This window comes from Pseudorca crassidens, chromosome 2 (genome assembly GCF_039906515.1).
Source record: "Pseudorca crassidens isolate mPseCra1 chromosome 2, mPseCra1.hap1, whole genome shotgun sequence".
NCBI classification, from domain to species: domain Eukaryota; kingdom Metazoa; phylum Chordata; class Mammalia; order Artiodactyla; family Delphinidae; genus Pseudorca; species Pseudorca crassidens.
The window spans coordinates 31,224,521-31,252,417 of NC_090297.1; the positions used below are offsets into that span (position 1 = coordinate 31,224,521).

Genomic DNA, 27,897 nt, shown 5'->3' on the forward strand with positions numbered 1-27,897 from the left:
TACTGTGAAGATTACATGAGGTAATACCCATAGAAACCACCTGAAATAATCTGTAGTAGGTGCTGTCCCTTCATGTCCCTCCTGCGTGCTCTTTACACGTCCAGACTCCCAACTCTGTAGGAGCAGTTCAAGGAAGATGCTATTAACAGAAATACACTCCAGCTATGCCCAGCTGCCACCTATAGTCCCTTGGAAGACTGTGTTCCTTCAGGGTTTCTGGGGGAAAGAAGGGGAGTGTTTAAAGTTACTTTGCTAGCTTAGGTGAAAAACAATGATATCCACTAATTAACCTCTTCTGGATATAACTGGAAGAGCTTTCAGCATTTGCAAAACAAAACAGGACAGATAGAGAATCTTAACAAAGCCCACGAATCACACACATTAAACTTGTGACAATCATAATTTTATCTTTAAAATTGCTTGTTTCTCTGTGTACACACAGAATTCTAAACGTAGGAGGTAAATTAATACAATTCCAAATACCTTGAGCATTCTGTATTGGGATATCATTACATACGTGTCTGTGTGTGTACACACGTGCACGTGTGAATGTGTGTATGTATGAATGTGTGTGAACAGGAGAGGTAGTGGTATGTAGAACAGCTCAAACACCCTGCTGCAAAAGATTTAAAACGTTTTATTTCACCATCTCTCCCAGCTCTCTGAGGTAGCCAGTTGAAGATAAACACCCATTGAGATGCAAAACATTTCAGGCAAACCCTCCTTGATAGTTTTCTGATTTTTCCATTTCCTTTTCCTGAGTTGTCCCCTTTCTTCATTCACTTTATTTCTATTCCATCACTTTTCACCTGTTCTCCTTAATCACTCCCTGAATTTATAATTTTCCACAGTAGTACGAAAAAATATTTCTTGGGCACCTATATGCCATGGTACACTCATCTTGAGGCATCATCTCCATTGAGCCAATGGGAGCCTGAGGCTGGAGATGAAGGCAGGCAGCACTGGGCTGCCAGGTCTGCAGCACAGGCCCCCACTTCACTACTAACTAGATCTATGACTGGGTTGCCCCCTGGTTTACCCAGAACAGCGTAGTTTACACCCATTGCTCTGGCATAATTATTAATGGCATCCCTTCCACTCTCAACAGTATCCTGATTTGGAGTTTAACATGTTCATCCCGTCTATTACCCTAGACAATGTTCTTTACTCCTCTGGACCTCAGTTCCCATAATTTGAAAAAGGATACAGGATTAGATAGTATTTTAAGCTTTTTTTTAAATCTATTTTTGTGATTTCCAATTGTTTTAAAATTAAAGTAATCCAGTCATGAAATTAAAGATCTTTCAACCTCTACTTCCCTCCTTTCTATAAACTGATGTATACTTTACTCCAACCAGTTGAGACCCAACCTAACTATGTAAGCAGAAATTAACATTGAAGGGTCAATAATGAGTATCTCAGAAACTGATGAAAAATGAGCTGGAATCAGTGCAAATTTTGTATAGTGTATTCTATTCATCTCATCCCCTGAACCACTTCCTGGTTTGGATATCATACATTAATTATGCCAGGCCCTGGACACTCCCCACCATGAGTGAGATCTGTTGGTATGAAACACCATTTTTACCTAGACCTCCTACCCTAAACAGAAACGGGCCAGGAGATGGTATCTGGACACAAGGCATGAAATTCCTGCAACAGGACAGAACTTGAAGTCTTGAAACATAAGGCATTTTAACCATATGAGGCAGCAAAAGAAGAAATGGATGACAGAGCGGGACAAGCCAATGTTCCATCACCCCAACCTTCTATTACCTTAGGCAAATAAAAAACTTATTCTGGAGTAAATACATTTATTGATACCCATTTTATATAGTTCAATGAAATAATCTATAAATATAAAAGCATTTTTTTTTTTTGGATATCACCATGGTCCATGTAAATACTCAACAGTCAGAATCGTCTGCAGGAAGCACTCCAAGTCACACTGTTAGGTTTACAGACCTGAATATACATATTTCATTAAACAGTGGCACTTATGTACTCAAGTGGTCCAGTGGCTTTGGAATACATGACTACTGGGCATGTGGAGTAAAAATAACGTGTAAGTTTAAGTCGATGGAAAAGGGTATCAACCTTCAACAAAAAGAAACAATTATGAATTAATATCCTAGGTGAAGAAAGTACCACAGTTGACACTTGGCGTCAGAATACTGAAGACGAAGTATGTTTAACGACACGTCGTGGTGCCAATGTGCTCTCCTCAGTCCCAGTGGACAGTCCACCAGCGCCTGAGGGTCATTCAGGGTCAACAAAACAGCAATTCTTAAAGGATCTCGATAGCTTAGAATAAAAGGAATGTGGGGGCTGGTATCAAGTTTAAAGAAAAGTGAGCTACATAATTCAGTGACATAATGCATTTCCCTCCTAGAGGAGGAGATTGCGGGGAAAACAAAATTTTTTTTAATTCCCTTTGTTACAGTGATCAGAATCATTTATCTAACGTGGGAGCAAGAACCCAGATATCTGGTACCCAAAACACAGGTGCAAAAATTTTCTTCTGTTTTAAAGTTTGTTCTTCAACACTTCCGAGGGAACTAATGCAGCGGCCACTGTTGAGCCTTGCTCTTGACTTGATGCAGCATAAAATTTTCTCATTTCCTCAGAAACAAATACAGAAATGTCCTTTGCTGCAGTCAGACCATGTGTCTTCTGAGTTAGCAAGCAAATGCATTTAGAAGGTCTGAGGTGTGCAAGGTCCAAAATTGAAATCTGAGAGGCAGTGTTAGAACTTAAGCAAGGCAGGATTTTCAGAGACTACTCAAATGAAAATCTAAGCGAAGCATATAAAAACTCAGTTCTTTCTATTATTTTCAACTGGTAATTGACAGCAACATTCTCTGGTAAGGATGGGTAAGTGATGTTATCTCCAGGTCCAAAATATCCCAACTACTTAAAGTAGGACCCCCAAGAGGAGAAAGACACTTGAGGTCTGTGGTCTATAGAATTCTTTTTTGCCATTTTTTTAAAAAAAAGAAATAGTAGCTTCAGTTGCACACCACTGGTTGAAGGGGTTTTCATCCAAATGAGAAACTCTACCCCTTGTCTCTAGTGCAACAGGCACCAGACTCCCACAAGCGGCAACTTCCATGTCCTGTAGCACATGGCATCTGACCCTGGAGTGAGGAATAAGCTGGCACAGACCCCGACCACCGGCATTCAGGCTAGATGGCATTTCGCGGCGTGCCGTTGTGTGTCAACGCTTTCAGGCTGGGGGCACTGGTCTGGTGACCACAGCTCCTGTGAGAAGTCACACCCACCTCAAAAACCTCATGAATAGCTTTTCGGAAACAATGGAAGTTGTAGTCTATTAAACCTGCAGGAGAGAAAGAGGAGATTAGGCCTCCTGAATGTCAACTGTGAGACTATCTACTAGGAAACATTTGGTGACGGAAAAAAATAATTGATATGTATTTAAAAACATATATCCAATTGAGGAATTCTTCACACTGGAAACATGATGAAGCGTATGCCCAAGTGTTAACACTGGTTACCTCTGGGGCCTGGAAGTGAACAGGGTAAATAAAAAAGCAATCAGGAAGACAAATTTGCTAAGAAAATTTACAATGAAATCTAAAGTCAAAGTAAAATACTTTTTGATTTATCAAGCTTTTCCTTTTACAAGTCTCTGAGGCAGCCAAAGAAAAGCTGAAGTGAACAGTTGGAACAGTTTTGCAAACTGCTTAGTAGAGCCATGGGGTTGGGAGGTGTCAGAGAGGTCCATCAGGCAGAGTCTCAGGAAGCCTGCTTCCCCTATACGGGAGGTAAGGCAGCTCCGTCCTCATCTGCTCTATGAACTGGCTTCCAAATAAGATTTCGGTCAAACAAAGGGCTCCCTACAGGTACGCATGGACATATGACCAATTCTGGCCACTGAGATAAATGCAAGTGTGTGAGACTTGTGTGAAGTCTCCTTAAAAGGAAGACTTCCCTATTCCTCCCCATTCCTCCTTAATGTCCAGAATATGGATAAGATTGCTGGAGCTCCAGGAGCCATTCCAGATCACGAGGAGAACTTGAGAATAGAAGCCAGTGCTGAGAAGGGCAGAGCAGAAAGAAAGGACTTACGTCCTCGAGGATACTGGGACGTAAAGACAGCACACGAGAAAGAAATCACAACAATCTGATGTTAAAATGACTACTGTGAAAGAAGTCCAAAGGTGGGAGAGCCAAGTGCAGGGCAAAAGCAGCAATGAAAGCTCCAGGTGTGAGGCAGAGCTCTGAGGATACGGGCAGGATTTAATCAGGCAGGAAGGGAGAGCAGAATCACAAGACAACAGCAGGGAGCTGGCAATGAGGAAACACAGCACACAGGTGGAAAACAGGAAACAAACTGGTCTGGCTGGAGATAGGGGCAGAGAATTTTGGGGAAAAGTACTGAGAATGGAGTCTGAATAAGCAGGTTAGAGTCAAATTACAGAGGTCCTTCAGATTCAGGAAAAAAATAAAAGTTTTATTAAGTTCAACTACATTAAAACTGACTTCTATGCAAATGGTAAAATTAAACTGACAATCAAGGAAATGTGAACACTGGCTGGATATTTGATGATATTATGAAATCACTGTTTTTTGGGGGTTTTTTTACACAACTACTGATGGTAATACTGCTATGCTTTAAAAAGCGCACTACCTCTTACAGACACCTGCTGAAATCTGTATAGACAAAATGATTTGATGTTAGAGATTTGCTTCAAAATAACCCAGTAGGGGGCTTCCCTGGTGGCGCAGTGGGTGGGAGTCCGCCTGCCGATGCAGGGGACACGGGTTCGTGCCCCGGTCTGGGAGGATCCCACAAGCCGCGGAGCGGCTGGGCCCGTGAGCCATGGCCGCTGAGCCTGCACGTCCGGAGCCTGTGCTCCGCAACGGGAGGGGCCACAGCAGTGAGAGGCCCACGTACCGCAAAACAAAAAAAAAAAAAACAAAATAACCCAGTAGGGAAAAAGGTATAGCAAGCAAATAAGAATGGCTATGATTTTGATAACTGTTGAATCTGGGTGATAGATAAAAAGGGGTTCCTCACATTATTTTCTCTACTTTTTTATGTTTGATAGTTTCCACGACAGAAAAGCAAAAGATAATAATTTAGTTGTGAGGAGGATATACAGCAAATAAGACTGACCATGTCTTGATGACTGTGAAAGCAGGGAGATGGGTACATGGAATCGCTGTGCTAGTCTACTTTTGTGTATATCTGAAAATTTCCATAGCCAAAAGTTTTTTAAATTTTTAAAGATTAGAATGGAGAGGGCTTCCCTGGTGGCGCAGTGGTTGAGAGTCCGCCTGCCGATGCAAGGGACACTGGTTCGTGCCCCGGTCCGGGAAGATCCCACATGCCGCGGAGCGGCTGGGCCTGTGAACCATGGCCGCTGAGCCTGCGCGTCCGGAGCCTGTGCTCCGCAACAGGAGAGGCTGCAACGGTGAGAGGCCCGCGTACCGCAAAAAAAAAAAAAGATTAGAATGGAGAAAAATAAAGAACTCCTAAGTACAAAAAAGACACAGTACAAAAAAGATAAAAGTATATGAACAGATAAATTACCAGAGAAGACACCTGAACAGACATAAAAGGGTACCTGCAGTGAAAAAGATGCTTGCTCTAACCCGTAATTAAAGAAATAAAAACCAGAGCCAAATGAGATACCATTTCACACCTACCAGACTGACAATAACTAAACAGTCTAACAATATCAAACATTATCAAGGACATGAAGTGACAAGAACTCCCACAAAGCACTGTCTGGGGGTGAAAATAAAGCCACTTTGGAGAGCAATTCAATAATGCCTAATAAAGCTGACGACATATGTCCTCTATAAATTCCACTCCTAAATACTTATTACTCTTGAGAAATTCTCCATATGTGCAAAGGCAAACTTGTTCATGAGCATTTCTTGCAAAACTATTTGTAATCTTAAAAATCATCTAGATGCCCAGCAAGAAGAATATAAATTGTGCTATATGCAATCCATAGACTACTGTGTGCCAGTGACAACTGAATGGACGAACTGGAGCTACACCTATCGATACGGATAATTCTCAAAAACAATCTTGAATGAAAAGAAACAAGCAACTTGCAGAAGACAACTTACATTTGGACGTCATTTACACAAAGATACACAATACCCTATATTGTTTAAGGATAGATATGAAGTGAAAGACTAAATCATGCACAGGAAAAAGAAAACACTACATTCAACAGAGCGCAAGAGGGGGTTTCAACTGAGAAACACACAGAAGACAAATATGTATTTGTCATGTTTCAGTTCTTAAGCTCAAAGGTGAATACTCACATTTTTGTTGTACCCAAAACACTTTGTATATCTAAAATATTTCATTAATATCAACATCAGTGAAATAATATTAATTCATTCAATATTAATTAATATCACAAAACCCAAGTAGAAAAGCAGGGACTTGTTGCAGTGAATACGAGTTACTATAGATCCTTGAGTAGTTAAATAACATGATAAAAGGAATTTTCTGAAACCTAGTCTGCCTTTAGAATAAGAGATGATACATGCTGAGCCATTAATATATATGTTGAATGCAGCACCACAGGCTGGAGGAATGAGGACCTGGATTGGAGTCACCAACAGTGTAAATGGAAAGGACACCCGAGAAACAGTTCCAAGAAACAAATGGTAAGATTTGGTGAAAACTGAATGTAAACACAGGAAAAGAACAGAAAAAGGAAAACACAGAATGCTCTCTGTGAGATGATCTGCAAGAGCCTCATGGGCAATTACACCATACGATTACCTGACTGCACATAGCTAAGCTTGGACACCAGAAAAATGGCGTAACGAGGAACAGAAGTAGAGTAGCCGGGATGGTCGTGAAACAAAGGGGAAAATATTCATCAGTTTTTGACACCATGGACAAGATAAAATATTTAAGTGAAGATGTCTTACTAATAGCTCCAAACACAGGATGGAAACACAGGCCCAAGCCAGAATTGGAGAGGTGAATTTTTCAATCAACTACACAGAGAAGATTAACTGAAGGCATGGATGAGATGCACTGACCAGGAGAATTAAGTGAAGAAGTGAGCAGGATACCTGGCTCTGAAGAACACTCAGAAAAAGAAAAACAGAAGAAACAGGACAGGTGGTCAGAGAAACAAACACATAGAAGAACCCGGGGAGTTCTGCTTTAGGGAAGCAGAGAGAAGAAAGCTTGAGGGAGGAGGGATTGACAGCACATGCTTCAGAAGCCTGAAGAGGCCACAGAATGAGAAAAGGCCACTGAATGCAGCAAGAAAAAGACCTAGTAACCTCTCAAACAGCTTCAGCAGACTGGTTCAGGTGGAAGCCAAACCGTAGGCAGTTAAGACAGGTAATGGAAGGATGTAAAATGAGAGAGGCTGGAATAAAAAACTTGATTTAAAATAAAAGACCAAAAGAAGGCAGGAGAAAGTCTGCACTATACGTGGACGGGAAGGCACAAAAGGAGTTTGAGCTGGTAAATCCTCTAACACTGCAATATTGTTTTTTCTTGCTTTCAAGAACCTAAGAAATTATGACAAAGAACTTAAAGAAATCTTTTTAAAATGCATTACCTTTTCGTTCAAAACTTTCTTCCCTAAGGATGCAGACCAGTGCCAAAAATTTAGTCACCTCCTTTAAATACAGGACCGTTGTGTTATTCAGCTTGATGATGGCCATAGATTCTTTGTCGTAAGCACTTCCACTTCCATCTTCCTTTAACCTGTTTTAAAACAAAGTATCATCCATTAGAGGTTTCCCAACTCAGCATTTTGTCACATTTGCACAACAATAAGGGTTTCCACCCAGTTTCCTGAACGTCTTTTGAGAAAGGAGAATGCCCGCTCTCCCTTATTGGAACAGAAGCTGTGTTTAGCTATGGGTGCCCAGCCCACGCTGCAGTATTCATTCCATGCGCTCACATCACCTTCTTCACCTAGGATGCATGGAACACAGCAGGTTTCCAACATTCCCTCACACTAATTGGCGCTGACACCCTCTACAAATAAAGAAGGACCTGAAATATGAAAACTGCCATCAGTGAAAAAGGAGTAAATACAAAAACTAAAATCAATAAATACGGTCCCGTTCAAAAAACATAAATCAAGAGTCAAGTAAGCAGGACTTCCTGGTGGCACAGTGGTTAAGAAACTGCCTGCCAGCGCAGGGGACACGGGTTCGATTCCTGGTCCAGAAAGATCCCACATGCCACAGAGCAACTAAGCCTGTGCACCACACTACTGAGCCTGCACTCTAGAGCCCGCAAGCCACAACTACTGAGCCCGCGTGCCACAACTACTGAAGCCCATGTACCTAGAGCCCGTGCTCCGCAATATGAGAAGCCACTGCAATGAGAAACCCGCGCACTGCAACAAACAGTAGCCCTGCTCGCCGCAACTAGAGAAAGCCCGTGCACAATGAAAACCCAATGCAGCCCAAAAAAAAAAAAAAAATGAAATAAGCAGCAAACTGAACTTCAATAAAGCATACCGAATTGCACACATGTATTGTGTTAAGAATACGAAGTAATGGCTATTTCTCTTCTTTTTTATAATGCACTTTATCATATATATGTAGTTTACAGTGTACCTTATACTGAAAATAAACTTTATAACTAAATTTGATTTATGAAAATTTGATTTATTTTAAAGAAAAAGCGAATGTTCTATTCATCCATTTTTAAAATTAGGAATGAGAACATGAAACTCTTCTGCATAACCTACGGACAAAATCTCATTTTCACTGTGGAAAGAATAAAAACAAAGGAGATCATATAATCACAAAACTGAAAAAGAGACAGGAATGCAAGACAAGAATAGACAGGTAAAGAAGAGGTAACACAAATGCATTCTCCTACCCAGAGGCAGCTGGACAAAGACACTGACAAGGTTAGGCAGAGAGAGCAAGGTAAAGGGTAGGGACAGAGAGATGAAAGAGGAATTTAGACTAGGTGGAGCAGAGAGGAAAAACAGATAAAGGACACAGGTATCAGAAAGCAAAGGTAATGTCAGAGCATCGAGAAAGTGCATTGTGAGGACTGACATTAATACGTGAGATGAATCAGGGCTATTAGAGGCTGCAGAGGTTACTGGCTTTTGAAACACCAGTAAGTTCACCAAAGTTTTCACCTATCCTCTGGGTTATTCTACAAAATCACTTCTTTGCCAGCTTTTAAAAATTTCTGTATAGAGTGCGGTAAATATGCATAAAACAAGAGTTTATATTTTAGAGACTTATTTTGGAAACTTAGATGTATAGGTCAAATGTTTATAAGTTCTTCTGACATCCAGAATTCTGATTTCCTTGTTTCTGAGCTCTCTGAAAGATTAAGGATCCCTCAGTTCCACAAAACCTGAGATTAAATTAGGAACCAGTACATACTTCGTTATTCAGAGTGTTTTAAATAAATTAATCTTATTTATTGATCTAGCTAAGTTGCAGTAGTGAGAAGACACAGTACAAACCCCCCAAATAATAGCGGGTGAAACTTTCAGTGATAGTGAGTCTGGCACTAGTCACACCGGTCTTATCCACCTATGCTGAAGGAGTAAGACCCAGAGCCCACCCACACAGAAATCATGCTCCAAGTTGAAGCACTATGGTCAGAACAATTCTACTTCATACACTACTTGCTAGACGCCTCAGAAATTAATCCCCCTGACAAATCAAGCTGGTAGTCTTCCCCGTATCTGAGATCTTGCAGAAATATATATGTACGACTTACCCATATATACAAGACACATCAATTACAACATCAATCATGTCACAGCAAAGTTCATATGACTGCATATCCACAGGAGAACTGTCTGTTGCAATGTAGATTTTGCTGACAACATCGAAGAGAAAAGCTTTTTCAATACCTGAATTCTTGAAAAAACAAAATTGAGTGTTCATTTTTTAAGAATCACAATTTGTAAACTTATCAAAGATCTCGAATCACTGATTAACATCCAAGAGCATTTTTAATTATACAACCTAAAACCAAAAGAGCAAATAGTACTTGCTTAGGAGACACGTCTCTTATCCAAAGAATAAAAGTGGAATTATTTCTCTGCTCTGATTTACTGACATAATTGCACCAGTCAAATTTGTTTTTTCTTCATCCTCTTTACTTAAATGAATTATTTCCTAAGATGCCACACACACACCCAAAAAAATCTCCAAAAATCAAGCCATGCTACATTTTCAATAATCCTTTTTGGGGCAATAATCAATCTCTGATTCAAATGACCTTGCTACCAGAAAGGCTTGATGTGGCAAAGAATGTTTCACGTCAACATCTAGCATAACCCAAAAAGCCCAAAGAATTGGGGATCACTATACATTGAGTCCTTCAAAGAAATGTTTGGGAAATATAGTGGCTGAATGCTAAATTTATTGGAAGAATATCCTTTTTTATTAAGCTGAATCCTCAAAATAAGTAATGTGAAATATGACACAGATTACAGTTAGCAAGGAAAGGATCAATTTTTCAATGTGACCTCCAATAAGGCAGAGATTAAGTCCAATTCCCAAAACCCAATCTACCCTACTTTCTACTCTTCCGTCAGGAAACAGATACCATGAAGATATTAATTCAGAAAGCATGAGAAAATTTCTCATCAGGGCATTTTAAAACAAGAAAAAGTGAGTATTAAGGGAAAAAAATTCAGAAAATAACTCAAGCCTTTTTTTTTCTTTTTGCGGTACGCAGGCCTCTCACTGTTGTGGCCTCCCCTGCTGCGGAGCACAGGCTCTGGACGCGCAGGCTTAGCAGCCATGGCTCACGGGCCCAGCCGCTCCGCGGCACGTGGGATCTTCCAGGACTGGGGCACGAACCCGTGTCCCCTGCATCGGCAGGCGGACTCTTAACCACTGTGCCACCAGGGAAGCCCTCAAGCCATTTTTTAAATGTTTTTATTACTTACTTTACACTTAATTGTATTATTAGTCCTTAAGCTTGAGTCAGACTAATTCCAGCAATTTTTTGGAGAACTTGATAACACAAATATATTCAACAAAAACGGAACCAGAAACTACAGTAAATTAAATAGCTCACTTACTGATATAAAGATATTTAATAGATTTTCCAAGGTCGGTAGTTGTGGGATAAGTTTCTGCACCACCTTACTAAAGGCTTCAAATATTGAATGGTCATAGATACTAGTCAAATAAAAGCTGAAAAACACAACATAGTTTGATTAATTTGAAAAATCTTAAGTCCAGTGACAATTATCATGATACATAGAATTTTAAGTTTCTTAACATTTGATTTCCGTAAGTTCAAATACAGCCTCTTTATCTTGTGTACCATACCCATCATGAAAGATGACAAATGCAGTTTCCCCACCTGGTTTGTAGCTCTCCATCCCTTTATTGCATTTACACAGAGGGCAATTGAGGCAGTACACAGGAAAGCATTTTCAGATGCAGAAACCTGAATATTCACCTAAGTCTTTGCAATCTGATCCAAAAACCTTGGTTTCTTAAGCCCATAACTGACAAAAACCAAGATAAAAACCAAGAGAAAGCTCATAGGAGATAGGTGACATTCATTAAATAAGAATACAATACAGGTCTCTACTAAAATGTTACTGCTTCGGAAAGTTCCCTCCTGACCCCCCTACCTAAAATAGTACCCCTGTACCCATTACTTTCAACCCCTTTCCCCTAATTTGTTTTTCTTCACAGCACTGGTAAGCACTTAAAATTATACTATACATTTATTTATAAATGCTTCTGAGCTGTCTCATTCATCAGAATATAAGCTCCATGAGGACAGAGACTCTGTCAGCCTTGCTCACAGCTGCAGGCCCACTACCCTGAAGAGTGCTCATAAACATTTGGTGAATAAATGAATGAATAAAACTGGAGCTTAGAATTTATGTAAATAACATATTATGGAGGATGAGAGCAGGGGCTCTAGAGAGAATGGAACAGCTATCTGGAGGCCTAAGAGGATGCACAGTGAAGTAAATTTGTAGATTTAACAAAACACGTATTTGCGAGAGAGAGACCTTTAACAATAATAGTGTGGTCAATTGCACCTACTTTTTCACTCAGGGAATATACTCTTCGCTATAAAGTTGTATCCATTATATAATTATAAACACAAATTACAAAGTCAGAGACACATAACTGTTTATATCACACTTTGTACCTAATTTAAAGATACTTTCAAAGAGCTCACCTAAGAAGCTAACCTAGATGGGGCTCTAATCTAGATGTCAGAACAATGGCACAGGTGAGACCAAGATGATCCCCCCACAGGCACTAGGGTCAAAGGAATATTTTGGCAACGTGAGAAGGTCCTGCAGGAACTATGAGGCTTGGAGGTGGATGGGGGCAGGGAAGAACCTCCAAGCCACAGGGCACTTTATAGTAAGCTAAGTTTCTGGACATTGGAAATCAAATACAGCCTCATCCATAGGCCTGCTAGTTATTAATAAAGCTTAATGCTGTTAAGAAGGCCTAGGGCCCCATAGAGAACTGGAAAAAGGGATGGTGTGTACCAATGAGGCGGGATGCCCTGGAAAGGGACACAGACGTGGTGTTAAGAGGACCAGAAGGGTTCCCATGGGCACTGGAGAACACAGGACAATCATGGCTTAAAATCCATCATTCATGGTGGAAGAGTAAGATTGAAGAATTTTATGGGAAGATACTTTCACTTTCTCCTACAAATAGTGCTGAATTTTTTTAAAGCCTGAATTACTTGCACATATTTTAATCCAGGCTAGAGGTCAATGAGACTTTTCTATGTGGTTTCCTAGGAGAATAACAGAAGGATCTTGGAGCCAGAGGCCCTAGAGAATATTAGGGGTTGAAAAATGGGGGTTGGCTTGAGCCTATAGAGAAGTCATTATAACAGACCAGGGATAAGGAAATAGCTATGGTTTGTCTCTCGCCTGCTTCCCCTTTAAGCTGTTTATATCATCAAAAGAACATTTTCTTGGGTACTTTTTATTAGTCATTTCTACCTAAACCATAAAAAAATAAATAAATAAGATGTAGGAAATATTTCTTATACACTTTCAGAACACAAGTACACAAGTCATCAATCCTATCTAATAGGTGTTCTTTAATAATTTCTTAATATTTAATTATGAATCGGCAGTTCTTTAAACTTGAGAGCTCTTTAAACTTGATAAGATACACTCACTTAACCCAATTTTTAGAGATTCATAAAAGCGTGTTTTAAAATACATAAACAAGATACATTACAGTCCAGACATTAAAGTGTACCCTCTTTAAAAAGCTCTTCCTACTGAAACAGACACTGTGAAAGCTCAAGCTACAGACTTTTACAACAAATGCGACAGAGATTCCCTGAACTGAGGCAAGAAGGAAAAAATAATAATAATAATGAAACCAAGAGAGGGGAGCCCCAAAGCAGATTTATGCCATGAGGAAACAGCCTGACTCCAGTCTCTCGAGATGAATTTGTAAACACACCTACAGAAACACACTTCACATGACTTCCACCTCTGGGAAAATGCAAAAAAGGGGGAAAGTAACGTCTCAATAACATTAGGCTCCCAAACCTGCTTGAATTCAACAACAAAGAGATCAAAAACGTTACAGATTTGGGAAGGGTATACCAGTAACAGAGAGCTACGTGTTTGTAATGACAGAGATGGGAATACATTTACACACTTTTCAGGGCTCTCATATCAAACACACAGGTTGTTACCTAAGGTGGAGTTTTTCTAGCCCAGCATCTGCAAGGTCATCATTGGCCCTTTGATGAATGTCCCTCTGTGTTTCTATTTTGTGATCATCAGACAGACCATCAACTTTGTGAATAAAAACCTCAAAATTCATGTCTGGGTTAACTTTGTAGGCTTTAGAAACAGTAATGTGAAGTCTTGTTAAAGCCTCCATGTAGTCATCCTGTAAGTCAGAACAAAATATTTTTTAAAAAGAAATCTTAAGTTAAGAAAGCCTCAAACTACCTCTTTCCCCAACCACAGAAAATATATTATCCTAATTATTCATAAATATTCAAACATCCAAATACATTAACTTACACCACTAAACAGATCTTCAATCGCTCAAGATAAAGAATTCAACTACCAAGTTAATGCTTGTAATTTTTAATACTGATAATATAAGGAAAAGAAATGGGAAATGGACACTTCTTCCCAATAGAATTTTTAAAGTAATCCCAGCTCTGCCATTTATTAGATGTGTGACTTTAAGCAGGTTGCTTAAACTCTGTGATCTCAGTTTACTTATCCATAAAATCGGAATTACAGTACCTACCTCCCAGTTTTGTGAAGACATTAATTAGGTCACGTATATGAAAGCAGCCATTACAGATCCTGTCACTCAGAAAGCATTCCTAACTAATGCTTAAGCGTAGAAAAAGTAAGATTCTTAAGGATGGAGACACATCCCATCAGTCTGAGTGCCCGCCACATGCTAGGCCCTCAATAAGTGCTCCTTGGGCTAAACCCTACTTGGGCAACTAAAGAAACTATTCACTTTAATATTTACTGACTCAGTTCTCACATTCCTCCTTATATTATGGGCACTAATGAGACCTTTTCAGTGAGTGACATCACTACTGTAATAGTTAATAGAGTACAGCAATATCTACTATTAACAAAAACGGAACGCTGCTCACTAACTAGAACTCAGGGATATAAACCATATCTCCTAGTCATCTGATATTCTGTACTTGTACAATGGCATGCCTGTTCCCAAAGCACCTCTGCAGGTACATCTCTCGCACTGTTAGGGAATCTACTGGCAAAGAAATAAGCTGCAAGAAGCACATGACAAATAAACAACTTTCCTTTGTTCCTACATCTTCCATCACCAAAGAAGAAAAGTAAACATTATCATTTCTAACTACCTGTGCATCAATGACATATATCAAAGCTCCTGTTCCCCTGAAGATCATCTCGTAGTCAAAAGTAGGGTCGAAAAAGTCCATTTGCCCAGGAAAATCCCATATTTGGAAATTCACAAAGGAGCTATTTGAAATGTCATCTTTGTAAATCTTGTTGGTACTTTCCAAAAAGAGGGTCTCGTTGGGTGACATTTTATGAAACACCACCTGTCAAAAGAAAGAAAACAATTTAATGACTACTCCAATTTTTATTTAAAATACAGAACTCCACCCTGAATTAACATAATTTAAAGAACTTGATCCTATAGCAAAAATTTTAAAAGAGGTAAAAAGTGAATGGTGTATCCACTGGTATCCACTATCCTTTAACTTCTAACAGAAGACACCAAATTATTGAAACCAAATCACCAGAAAAGCTGAAACTTCTCTGCTATTTTCTGTCTGTATTCAATACTAGCAGTAGCAATGTCTCTCATTTCAGTTTCATTTTTTTTCTGTAAAACTATCAATTCTGCCAAAATCTGCTTTAAGATTATGAAAACTTATAAAGTTTAAGCAGTTTTGTTCACTGAAAACTTATCAGGCTCTGAGAAATAATCAGAAATGAAACTGACTGGACCCTGCCCTCAATGGGTTTGCAGTCTTGTGGAAGAAATGAAACAAAGGCAAATTATACCAAGCAGAAAGTGACATATTGAGGGAGAAGGAATATATGTGGGGAGGGGAAAGAATGGGAGTTGACAGGGAAAAGACAGCTCCCAAATAAATGGTAAAGGCAATTGTTAAGAATCAAAATTATCACAATCTATACAATTCTAACACAAAACTAATTTGCCTCTCTGTTACTTTCTAGATGAGGAAAATGGATAGTTACTCCCAAGGCTTAGATAGTGAGTAACAACTGAAAAGAATTAAAATCAGTTTGCTAAAAACCTACCATAAATGTACTCAGATTTTGCTGTAAAGGTAAAAGATAAATAAAACACAGTAATCCATTACACGTGGAAGAAGACTACTTAAAAACATCATGTCTACAGAATATCATGCAGAGATTTATTTTGGAGAGACCTCTGCAACAGAGTGGAAAGGGCAAAAGGCCAGGTATCTAGCATTTTATCGCCAGCTCACTTTGTGTGTAAGAGCCATGGCTGATGAAGGAGATCAACCCTGCCTCTATTTCCCCCTTATTAAAAAGTGAGGAACCCTCCATCCGTTCCCGACATTCCCCAAGTGAAAGCACATGGACTGACAAAGGTCTGCAAATATTCTCCAGGTCTCAAAATTTTTGTAGCCACTCACAAACGGGGGAAAATCACTAGTAATTATACTCACCGGGCCACAAGTACTAAAATAGGTGGAAGAACAGCCCCCAAATCCCACAAATGTCACAGTGAAGTCTCCTTCGTACTAGTAACAAGAGGAGGCATTACAAAGGCCAAAGAGTTAGTCACTACTCTTTCTGACGCTGCTCCCTGGGGCTCACCTGGGAAGCCCTGAAAACTCAGATCACCTGAAGTGAGAAGCACAAACACAACCGGGTCCGGGGAGGGAGTGTGGGAAGTTCTCCAAGTTAGAACCGGGGAGCAAGTCTCAGTTTCGTGAATGGCACAGGGGCTGGGTCCCAGGAGGCGAGGTCCCGGGCGGTGCCACGGACACCTGCCTCGCTCCGGCCACTCGGGGAGCGCGGGGACCCAGTCGGCCTCGGCTGACCTGGGCGTGGACTCCAAGATCGGGGTCCCGACGAGGGCCGCGCCCGGGCTCTGCTCACCGGAGGAGAAGAGAAAGTGCGCTGGGACAGCCCGGCCGCCGCCCTCCTCGGGGCCTCCCCCCCGGCGGCCACCCGCGCCCCCGGGTAGAGGAGGGAGGGGGAGGGGCGGAGGGGCCGGCGAGGCCCCACTCACCTTCTGGATGGAGGACTTGCCGCTGCGCCTGAGCCCCATGAGCAGAATCCTAGGCTTGGAGCTGTCAGCGCCCCCCGGGCCACAGCCTCCGCCGGCCCCCGCCCCAACCCCGCCGCCCGCCGCTGCCGCCTCCTCTTCTTCCTCCTCCACGCCGTAGCCGAAGTCCTTTGGGAACGAGTCCGCCGGGCCGTAACTGCCGGCGAGGGGCGTCTCCTCCGCCCCGTACTGCAGGGACATGGTGCTGGAGCAGCCGCCGCCCGCGCCCTGACAGGCCACGCCAGGCCGAGCCAGGCCGCCGCCTCCCCAGGCCGCCGCCGCCACCGCCCCCGGCAGCCGCCACCGCCATGCGGCCCGCCCCCCGGAGCCCGGCTCTCATAGGCTCGGCGCCCGGACCCGGCCCCTCATTGGCCGCCCGAGCTGCCACTCGGGAGCAGCAAGGTAGGTGGTGCCCGTCACGTGCTCGGAATCACCTGACTCGGAGCCGTGGAGGGGGGAGGAGGAGTCACGAGGAGGGTGGCCCGGCCCGACTGAGCCCTGAGCCCTCTGCCCTCCGCCCCAGCCCGCACTTCGGCCCTGCCCAGCCACGTACCTTGCTCCTCACCGCTCTCCTACTTTCTTCCGGGCTCCGGAGGCCATCGCAATAGGAGATGCTCTCTGGGCACTTGGGAGAATTGACTGTCCTCCTACTACTATTGTGCTCGCCCAACCAGTATTTATTGATGCCCGCGAAGGGGCACAAGGGGCACAAAACTGGAACCGCCTTGGACCCTGCCTGCCCTCAAGTTGCTCCAAGATTAATGGGGATCGGACCTCTGCGTAAGTAGCTTCCGTACGAGATATCAAATCGTAAGGTGAAAGGTAGATAAAAATGCTCGAGAGTTGGGTGGACGCATCTCTAAGGAGCTGGCGTCTGAATAGTTCTAGAAGGATGGATATGGTTGGGATGTGCAAAGGTATGGAGGAGGAGCCAGCCAGAGTGAGGGCAAAGCCTCAACCAAGGCAGAGTCATGGGTGAGATAGTTCGTTCTAGCAGGTAACTGGACCCTGATAGGAAAGCAAGTGCAAGCAAGGGAGAATGTCTTATCCTCTTTCTTCAGCAAATCACTGACAGTGAATACTCCTGCCACTTCACACTCATCAGGACCAGATTCCCCCTCCTCCCCACCCAAAGTCTACTTCTTCAGTAATCCTGTCCACCCATAGAACATTGCATCTTCTATGACCTCCTTCAGATCAGAAACCAAAGGAATGAATAAAGAAAGCAAACCAAATTTTTACTCTTCAGTCAGGCTTTAGAATTGGAAATTTGACAAAAGAGGATCCTCTTCCTGAAGGGGGCATGGGTGGTGGTACTGATCTTCCAAGGAAACTAACTTCTTGATTGTGAAGGGAAAGCATGTATGCAAATCTGGGACTTGGTTCTGTCTGAACGTCGAAGTTAAAGGTAGGACACATACTTGGAGGTCATCTAGTACAACCTCTTACCTAAAGAGAATCCACTCTACAGTGTCTCTGACTGATAGACATGCAGCATACACTTCAATAGATGCCAGGGAAGAGAGCTCACTATCTCAATAGGCATCCAATTCCACTGTGGTAAAACTTTGTTTAAAAGTCTCTTATTCAGGCCAAAAATCACACTCCCTGGAGCTTATATACCAGAGTCTATAAGCAGTGGTCATCATCTTTTTCACGACAGCACCTCACATATTAGATTACAGTCTTCATTACCCACTGTCTTCTCTGTTCCACATTAAACATACTCAGTTCCTTCAGCCATTTCTTCTACAGTAATGTCCAATAGCACTTCCTGTGATGACAGAAATGTTCTACATCTACACTGCTCAATTGTTGCTAGTGTGACTGAGGAACTGAATTTTTAATTTTGTTTAATTTTAATCGCCAGATGTGGCTAGTGGCTACCGTATTGGACAGCACAGCCTTATAGTTTCAAATGCACTCTCCTTTATATGCAACTGAGCTTGTCAACATCCATCAAATGTCTGACACCTACAATGCAATACTGACCAATACAGCCTTCAGGGTGACTGTTTAGCACCTGGACAATATTTCTATTAATGCTTTCCAGAATGGATTTTTTTTTTAAATATACATGGAGTATAAGTGGTTCACATTGATAGTCACTGGAACTAGTACTTTGTCAGCAATCCTAGTGACTAAACTTGTATAGCTACATTTTTTTTTTTTTTTTTTTGCTGTACGCGGACCTCTCACCGTCGTGGCCTCTCCCGTTGCGGAGCACAGGCTCCGGACGCGCAGGCCCAGCGGCCATGGCTCACGGGCCCAGCCGCTCCGCGGCACGTGGGACCCTCCCGGACCGGGGCACGAACCCGCGTCCCCTGCATCGTCAGGTGGACTCTCAACCACTGCGCCACCAGGGAAGCCCCTATAGCTACATTTTTTAACCTAAATATAAGACTTGATATTTCAACTTTTTGGCTTAGGCTGTGAAGTTTAGGTACTTCAAGTTGTTGATCATTTTCGAGCTCATTTCAATATAGTCTACCAACCAGCCCTTCCAACTTTGTGGCGCTTAGAGAATTAGCATTACTACCATCTGACCCATATGTAGTCCTTTACAATTTGCAAGGTACTTTTACATCCATTATGTTTAATTTGATCCTTACAATACCTTGTGAGGTAGGCAAGATAACGAAATCTACATTTTATAGATAAGGCAGCTGAAACAAACAGGAACTAAATAGATTGGATCCTTTTTTACTCCAGTGAGCATCTTCTTGTATACTGTCTTCATTCAGATCCTTGCTAGAAATGTTGAAGAGGACCTCCAGAGGCCAGGCTGACCCTGAATTCATAGCACTGACTGATACAGCAGTTTAAGCAGGTCAGTTCCCCCAAAAGGTCTGATTATCCAACCCACAGGTTGCCATTCTGTTCAAAAGGATGGTACAAGAGACAGTCATTTGACTTACATAAATATTAATACCAGTCCCATTGGGAAAAAAGCAAATGAGGGTTGGCTGCCAGAAAAAATTTCTACTTGCCTGTCCACAAAGGGACTGTCATACCAATTGCTTAAGGAAGCCAAGTCTCCCTCTCTTCCAAAACTCCCATGGGGCCATGTTTTATTATTATTTATGGTTCTTAGCACATCCTGTCCCACATTGTAGTTGGTTATATACGTGGCTTAAAGCTAACTTCAAGTCATTCACCTTTATAACACCTAGCACTCAGCCCACTGCTGTCCATGTAAGAGGCACTCGAACCGGTAAAACATAAACCAATTCAAGTAAATGTTCTTCCAACTGTATCTGACTCCCCTCCAAAAACAAACTTGTGACTAGAAGAGGCACAGACAATTGCCACATTCCTGCCAACATGACTGATTAAAATGCCCTTATGATTGGCTTGGTCATAGTTTCCAGAAGGTGCTGAGGCTTTTGCTAGTTAAACCAGCTTTCATTGGATTTTGTTTTCTATGTGTGTTTTCACCAAAAAATAAAGACATTTCTCTAACAATAGGGACAGAATACATGAAATAGGACTACTAGTTTTTTTTTTTTTTTTTTTTTTTGTGGTACGTGGGCCTCTCACTGTTGCGGCCTCTCCTGTTGCGGAGCACAGGCTCCGGACGCGCAGGCTCAGCGGCCATGGCTCATGGGCCCAGCCGCTCCGCGGCATGTGGGATCCTCCCAGACCGGGGCACGAACCAGTGTCCCCTGCATTAGCAGGCGGACTCTCAACCACTGCACCACCAGGGAAGCCCAGGACTACTTCTTAATAATGCTAGTCAGTCAATAAGGAAAATAAGGGATCAGTAACACAAAACATCTGACTGTAGGTGTTCCAAGAAAGGAAAAAGGACTAACAAACAAGAATATAGTGCTTTACCATTTACAAATCTTTCACATACATTCCATTTGACCCTCACAACAACCCTGTGAGGTAGGCAGCACAGATATTACTCCCATTTAACAGATGAGGAAAGTGAATCTCAGAGCAATTAACTGATGTGCCCAAGGTTCTACAATTAGTAAATAATTTGTATTTATATCAGTCTTTGGCCTAAAAATTCAGCACCCCACCTCCCCTCATACTTGCCTACCTACTTCACAGGGATAATGAAGATAAAATGAATTCAAGGCTAGAAAAATACTTTGAGGGAAAAAAGCACTATATAATTATACCCGCAAACTATAATTTTCCACGATATATGGCTCATTCCCCTTCTTGTCCCAGCTTGTGCGTGAACCCAGAATTTTATATTGCCTCTGTTCTGTGTTCAGCTAAGCAACAAGTAAGGCAGGGGAACAGTGTGATTCTCTTTAAAGTTATATAAATTACAATCAGGATAACTGCTATTATAGCAAGTTGAAAAACAACACAGAAAGGCCAATGTGCAACTGGGACCCACGGAAGCACATAGTAAAGCAAGGCAACATTATCAGATAGGGCATGATTGCATAGAAGGAAATGTGGTGTCAGAGTTCACACTGGCACACACACAGTTATCTAAGGCAAAGTGGTGGCAAAGAAGAGTCATTTGTTCCACATTATATAAACAAGAGCAGAAGATTCATGAGACCCCATGCAACAGTATCTTATGTCACACAGATCTCTCCAGCTGCCTACAGAGAATATAAACAACAGTGTCATCTTCATTTTAAAGAATGACTGTACCTGTGTTCATATCCTGAACTAAACCAAGGAATAGCTCCATGCTAAACTTCCTTGGCTAAAATACAACCAGTACCATCATTCCTAGTCAGACTAATAAACAGAATGTCTTTTAAGGTAATGAATTAGATGGCTGTGTTTAGATGTTTTTTCAGGATTCCCTTTTGATTCTCCTGCTTTTAAGACCCAAAGAAAGTTATATTGAGTTTTTATTGGTGATTCTAAGTATATGTGTTTATAACAGTTAAAGTGTGATAGGTGAATTTAACATATTAAAAGAGTACTATAGCATCTGTTCAGAAAAGATTATATACTATACAAACTATTCAAGTCATACAAAACCATTTTTCAGTGTCTTTTCAACTGAGAAGAATCCTATTCAGCACGCTTCTCCTCCTGAGGTGGTTCATACTGAGCAAGCTATGGGGCAAAGACAGAGGAGTTTAGGTGAATTTGATTCTAAATTGGGTAAAAAACTTAATAGTAACAAAACGAGTTAACTATTCAATTTAATTACTGAATCAGTAAGTTTATATTATTAAAATCCTATCCTTTTTAAACCACTCAGTGATCTTAATATTTAATATAATCAAACCTAGTGAAAGTTCTTTTTAAATAAACCTTTAAAATTACTGGGAAACTAAAACTTAATTCCCATTCATGACTGCACCACACAAATACTTGATATGCAATAATATATATCGTCCCAAAGATGTTGTGGCTTCTAGTAAGGTATAAGCCACCATATTCTTTCTCTCCACCATAAGTTTACTGAACTTTCTCCTAAAAAGCAGAGAAAAAGAATTATGTGACATACATTAATCTAGCCAGTCAATGAGGAACAGCTAACGCTTTTGACTTAAAAGGTGCCAAAAGTTGTGTGGCATCTATGCACTGTGGGATCTTGGATAATTTCAGACACTGAATTTTCTGTTATGCCGAGCTGGGGTCTGCTGCAACACTGTGCTAAGATTTGAGTTGTTCCAGTTAGCTGTCAGATTTGAGAAGCTAATTAGACTTCACTGTGCTTTAGTTTCCTCACCTACAAAATGGTCTGTGCACCTGTGTGACTTATCTCACAAGGCTGAGAAGATAAAACACATCATGAGAAATGCCTAGAGTCACGTGAAATGCATTATGTGATTCAGATGTGGTAAAACCTCAAAGACTTAAGAGGTGACTAGTTTGAGCTTTATGAAAATTCTCAGGGAAGCCTAAACAAAGAAAAAACTTCAGCAACAGACAAAATTAAGGGCAAGCAAATGGACCGAGGTTAAGTGCAAACAAGTTTACAGAGTTAACACATTACAGGGCCACCACGTGACTATGCAGATTGTGCACTGCACAATCTAAGGGGTTCCATTAGCAAAGCAGTGGCCCTGTATCGACCTATTAAGTCAACTGCCTAAGACTAAGAAATCTCCATTTACTTATAAACCACTAATCATTAACCAATATTTTCATCTTTTTGTGGATGAAGGTTCCCAAGAACCTCTTCTTGACCACACTTTGCTCATCCTGTTTACAGTTTGCTCGTGGTTTTCTAGACAGGGCATCAGCTTGGCCTTGCAGTTAACTGAGATTGATATTCACCTGCCTCCCTCCCCTACTGTCCATTTTAGTGAGGTTTTGGTCATATAATCATTAAAGGTGACATTATTTTTAATATGAATTCTTTCAAAAATTTTACCTTTGTTTTCAGTTTTTTATTTTCTTCTACAATAGCTTCATATTTCTCTTTCATTTCTGCCAATTCTAGGCGAAGCAGCTCTATTTCTGGATTTTCTGGGGTGGCAGCTCCTAAGTGATGCTTTAAAAAACTAATATAAAAGTTAAGAATTTACTTGAGCTCAATGAAACTAATGAAATAGCCTTTTGAAATAATTCTCTGATGAGAGTTACCCCACCCTACCACAAATATTTACCCAGAGATCAAAATCCAAATACTCAAAGAAAGTAATTTTTTCAGTAATCAAAAGTATTTTAAAGGTTATTATCTATGTGAAAATATAGGAGTTCAAAAAATAAAGGCCTTTTTCTGACTTGAAAAATGAAAAGGATACTCCAAAGCACTATTAGGTTTCTCTGGTTCTTCATATAAGGCTACCAAAACTGCAAATCAAAAAGCAGAAAAAACAACAATTAAAGTCTTAAATTAAAATGGCTGAAATTATATTCCATACCCCCGTAAATACTGAGTGTCTATTATACACCACGCACATTGCTAGGACTGTCCATACCATGGTGAAGAAGACAAGACAAGCTCGCTGCTCTCAATGAATTTATAGTCTAGTGCAAAAGATAAACAAGGAACTAGCCAAAAAAAGACTATCAAGCAGCAATATAGGGTAATGGGTTATAGGAGCATATTGGAAGAACACCTAACTCAGCCCAGGGCACCAGGGAAGGCGTCCCCAAGAAAGAGAAATAAGACCTGAGACCTAGGCAGTGGTTTCAGATAAAAAGGGAAGGCCAGGGGCAAAAGAACAACATATTGAGGAACTGAAAATTCAAGTGTGTCTAGATGGAGTTGTGAAAAGGGGGGCAGGAAAGGAAGCTGGAAAGGTGGTTAGGGAGGAGACTAGAGGATCCTGCAAGTTCAGTCAGGCCTTGGTCCTAAGAACAAAATGGCATATAATTAAACAGTTATAAGCAGGGGAGTGACAGGATCACTCTTGACTCCTGTGTGGAAGACAGACAAGTGGGACAAGGATTTAAAGGCAGGAAGAGCAATTAAGAGGCTGATACGGTAATCCAGTTTAAAGAGAGTGACCTGGGAATTCCCTGGCAGTCCAGTGGTTAGGACTCCGGGCTTCCACTGCATGGGGCACGGGTTCAATCCCTGGTCGGGGAACTAAGATCCCGCGTGCCTCGTGGCGCAGCCAAAAAAAAAAAAGGGAGAGAGTGACCTGCACTAGAGTGATAGAGGGATGAAAACAAGGTAGATATGTTTGAGAAAAACTCTGTAGAGAATCAACAGGGCTATGGTTAACTGTTGGAAGGAAGAAGGTCTGAATTCAAAATGTTCTTCAAGAATGAAGTTTCACACACAACATGCTAAACAACTACCAACCAAAAACTTTACCAGTAATCAACATGCTCAAATCAGTATTAAAATATATACTTTAGTGGTTTCATATCCAATAGTTCACGTCAGCACTATCTTTTCCATCTTATTATTGAACACATTCCTTCTAGGATATACTACTCAAGTAAAAATCTCTCTAAACCAGTGGTTAATTTTTTTGTGCACGGAACTCTTTGAAAAATCTGATCAAAGACAAAAAACTCTATCTACACACAAAAAAATGTGCATATCTAGACCCCAGTTTAAGAACACCTCATAAACCAACTTACATGCTCCCCTTTTATTTTTTTAGAGTTGTAATAACCCTTCAAATATAGACAGTATTAAAAAAATCAAATGGGCAACTAATACTAACAACTTACGTTAAGTTCTGATACTCTTCTAAACGTACTTACAGCACTGTTTTTTTGAGAAATTGGCATATTTACATCATCACTACCCTCTCCTCTCCTTCCCTCTTCTTTCAGTGTTACAGTACACTTTAATTCCTTTACTTATTACCTTTTTCTTGAAACTATGTACTCAAGCCTGTTTCTTCTTCCATTAATTTCCACTGATCTCTACCAAATTCTAACTTTATCAGACATGAATACTCTTACCCTTTCTTCCCCTACCCTTTCTTTTAGCTTCTAAGTTTCTGTCAGTGGTAGTTACAAGGTTGATAATTACAGAACATAATGTAAATGTCAAGTTTCCTGTGCTTTTCTATAGATGAAATATACTTCCTTTTAAACAGACAAGAACTCTATACCCAGTGTTTCCCTTTTTGCCTTAGCAGCCAGGATTTTTAGAGGTTGATACAGTGCTCAAAATAACTAAAATGCCTCTTCTTCCAAATGACTTATCTTTATCTTTAGCCATCCCTATAGCGTTTGTTTTTTTGTTTTGTTTTGTTTTTTTGCGGTACGCGGGCCTCTCACTGTTGTGGCCTCTCCCGTTGCGGTGCACAGGCTCCAGACGCGCAGGCTCAGCAGCCATGGTTCACGGGCCCAGCCGCTCCGCGGCATGTGGGATCCTCCTGGACCGGGGCACGAACCCGTGTCCCCTGCATCTGCAGGCAGACTCTCAACCACTGCGCCACCAGGGAAGCCCCCTATCGCGTTTTAATGTTAGCGTTTTAACGTGGAAGTAAGCTGGATAAAAATTATAAGTTAAATCTGTGTAAAGTACACAAAATCAAACTTTAAATAGATCATATCAGTAGATACTCTGTTGTCTGATGTTACTTAGGAGACTGGAAATCTAGGAAAGTTGAGCGGGAATACCAGTAGATGTCAGTAAGGGAAAAGAAGCCTCTCGTGGTTTCCAGTCTCTCATGAAGGAAAGTCCATGTATGGCCACAAGGCTGAATATCTTCATTTACCTCCCACTATCATCACTTCTCTGTCCTTACCAGTGTATGTTTCATTCACTCCATCCAGCCACTCTGGCCTCCTTATACCTCCTGAAACTCAACATCACACTTCACTCATGTCTCTGCTCAAACGTCTTAAGAGAGGCCTTGCCTCACCACCCTATATAAAATGGCACACCCATCCTCCTTATGCCCTTACTTTGCTATGTTTTTTTCATAACACTTACCGCTGGTTGACACTATGGTTTATCTGTCTCCCCCAACTAGGATATAAGTTCATTTAGAGCAGGGACTTTTTTTTTCCCCCATTGTTTTATCCCCGGTGCCTAGAACAGACACCTGAATAAAATGGTTAAATGAAAGAAGTGCGCTTGTGGAGTTTTTTGAGGGGTGGGGGAGGTCGATGAAATTCCAAGAGTCTGTGATACCTCCCCAGATGACAGCACAAGTGCTTTCATGTAGTCTCTTAAATGTTTACTGAAACTTATTTGCAAAGAGATAGGAAACTGGTACCTGAACCTAAGGTAGCAACTCAAAATTACCAGCCCATGCTTGGGAATTAAAAGCCCTGCATTCTGCTAAGACCCAGAGTTGTTATTCTCCGAGAATTTTCTCCTAACTTTTGCTTCTGGCCAAAGAGCAGTTACCAAATTATTTCCCAGATATTTACTGTACTTCTCGTAGGGACCCAGATCATCACCCCTGCCAACTCCTCTGTTCTGCACCCTAGAAAGTTCCAGCCAGTGAGTTGAATGATACATAACAGGCATTCGCCTTACGGCTTAGCTAATGAAATAAGCAGTACCCACACTACCTCTTGGAACCCTCCAGTTTCAAGCACCTTATTCATCTACTTAGATCTTGAACCCGAGAGTAAGAGATACAGTGTAACAGCTTCCATTTTTAAAAGTGAAAACAATATAACCGTTTTGATGTGCTCTCAAGCTCTTTAAACTGTGATTCTATTTTAATTGTGAAATCTGCACAAAGTAGCAACTGATATAGACTACGAAACTGGGTTCCGTTGAAAAGCCACAGCCAAACCGCTACTTCGGGGATTAGGTTCACTTAGCTACTTTGTAGCCCTCTTTCAAACCTGGTCATTTCCCCCACTTGACCTTTGTTCAAAGGAAAGTGTTTCTGTACAGGATTTTGAGGGCTCCGAAAAAAGTGTCAGAAGGGAGGAGTTGGGCTCTCAAGGTCTTTAGCAAACATGCTCACTGCGGCTGCTCAAGGCAAAGCAACGGAAGTTGGAGGGACTTCACAACAGCTGCAAGAGTTTCACTCCCTGCGGCGAGAGCGGTAGCGAGTGCGAGGCTACCCAACCCCGGCGGCGGCCGGCAGCCAGGCGTGAGCCGGTCCCCGCTGAACCCCGAGGCCCACCTCGCTGAACCCGGGACGAGTTCCACCTGTTCCCCTCCTGCCCCACGCCACGGCCCGTCTGGGGCGCTGCGCCGAGGAGCACGACGAGATCACGAGAAACCCTCTCCTGGCCCATGCTCACCCTTGGTCAGCGTGTCCAGCACCCCCGACTTCTCCAAGTACCTCCGGAACTGCTCGCGCTTCGAGTCGGCGGCCTGAGGAGACACGGTGGGTCAGTGGCCGAAGCCCGGGGGCCGGAGCAGGAAGAAGGCGCTGGGAGTCCGGCAACGCCGCCTCCGCCTCGCCACCTCAAGCCCCCCAGACCTGCGCGCGCGCCCCCACTCCCACCCAAGCCGACCAGCGGCTGGCTACCGCCCGCACGCCCCCAGCCACGCCGCGCCCCCCTCACTTTGTAATGGGCCATAGTGACAGCGGCAGCGGCGTAGCTGGCGCCGGAGACCGTGGCGGGAGGGCTCGGAGCAGCACTGCTCATGCGCGGAAGGGCGCGCGCGCTTGCGCACTTGCGAACCACGGTTCGGGACCGCCGGGGTGTGGCCCGTTTTCATGGCGACCAGGACGCTCTGAATGCCCCATAGTGAGCTGAGCCCAAGGAGGCTGCGTACGCCCGCCCCTCTGTCGAGCAAAGCAGCACTCCTCCTTCCTCTTCCGGTTCTCGCAGAGTTTCGGTTACTTAGTA

General features: G+C 42.1%; 2 protein-coding genes and 1 long non-coding RNA gene across 5 annotated transcripts in view; 1 reads left to right on the top strand and 2 right to left on the bottom strand.

The window, feature by feature from the left end:
• Positions 1 to 1,794: 1,794 nt before the first annotated feature.
• RRAGC (Ras related GTP binding C) lies at positions 1,795 to 17,053 on the bottom strand. The gene is made up of 7 exons (XM_067725569.1): positions 16,738 to 17,053; positions 14,840 to 15,043; positions 13,673 to 13,872; positions 11,043 to 11,157; positions 9,725 to 9,867; positions 7,575 to 7,723; positions 1,795 to 3,337 (listed from the first exon to the last, which is right to left on the bottom strand). Exons 1-7 carry the CDS (start codon positions 16,972 to 16,974, stop codon positions 3,186 to 3,188), a joined length of 1,200 nt encoding a protein of 399 aa, XP_067581670.1. The 5' UTR covers positions 16,975 to 17,053; the 3' UTR covers positions 1,795 to 3,185.
• A 159-nt stretch (positions 17,054 to 17,212) lies between these two features.
• The window catches only part of LOC137218539 (uncharacterized), a 69,213-nt gene continuing 58,528 nt past the window's right edge, over positions 17,213 to 27,897 (top strand). For all 3 annotated transcript variants that reach the window (XR_010940732.1, XR_010940733.1, XR_010940731.1), the window contains exons 1-2: positions 17,213 to 17,553; positions 19,518 to 19,603. This is a non-coding gene — a long non-coding RNA (uncharacterized lncRNA). The remainder of the gene's footprint in view (positions 17,554 to 19,517; positions 19,604 to 27,897) is intronic.
• MYCBP (MYC binding protein) lies at positions 20,585 to 27,723 on the bottom strand. Its single transcript, XM_067725576.1, has 5 exons — positions 27,610 to 27,723; positions 27,343 to 27,415; positions 23,460 to 23,508; positions 23,087 to 23,216; positions 20,585 to 21,816 (listed from the first exon to the last, which is right to left on the bottom strand). Exons 1-5 carry the CDS (start codon positions 27,691 to 27,693, stop codon positions 21,772 to 21,774), a joined length of 381 nt encoding a protein of 126 aa, XP_067581677.1. The 5' UTR covers positions 27,694 to 27,723; the 3' UTR covers positions 20,585 to 21,771.

Bases quoted from the DNA above. Each gene is read 5' to 3' on its own strand.
- RRAGC (XM_067725569.1), bottom strand. From the start codon at position 16,974: ATGTCCCTGCAGTACGGGGCGGAGGAGACGCCCCTCGCCGGCAGTTAC. The intron at 13,873-14,839 runs GTAGTTAGAAAT...TCTGACTTACAG, and splicing joins TATATGTCATTGATGCACAG to GATGACTACATGGAGGCTTT. The intron at 3,338-7,574 runs GTAATGCATTTT...TCTCTCCTGCAG, and splicing joins AGAAAGTTTTGAACGAAAAG to GTTTAATAGACTACAACTTC.
- MYCBP (XM_067725576.1), bottom strand. From the start codon at position 27,693: ATGAGCAGTGCTGCTCCGAGCCCTCCCGCCACGGTCTCCGGCGCCAGC. The intron at 23,217-23,459 runs GTATCCTTTTCA...CTTTTATATTAG, and splicing joins AAACCTAATAGTGCTTTGGA to TTTTTTAAAGCATCACTTAG. The intron at 21,817-23,086 runs GTAAAATTTTTG...TTTGCCCCATAG, and splicing joins ATAAAAAACTGAAAACAAAG to CTTGCTCAGTATGAACCACC.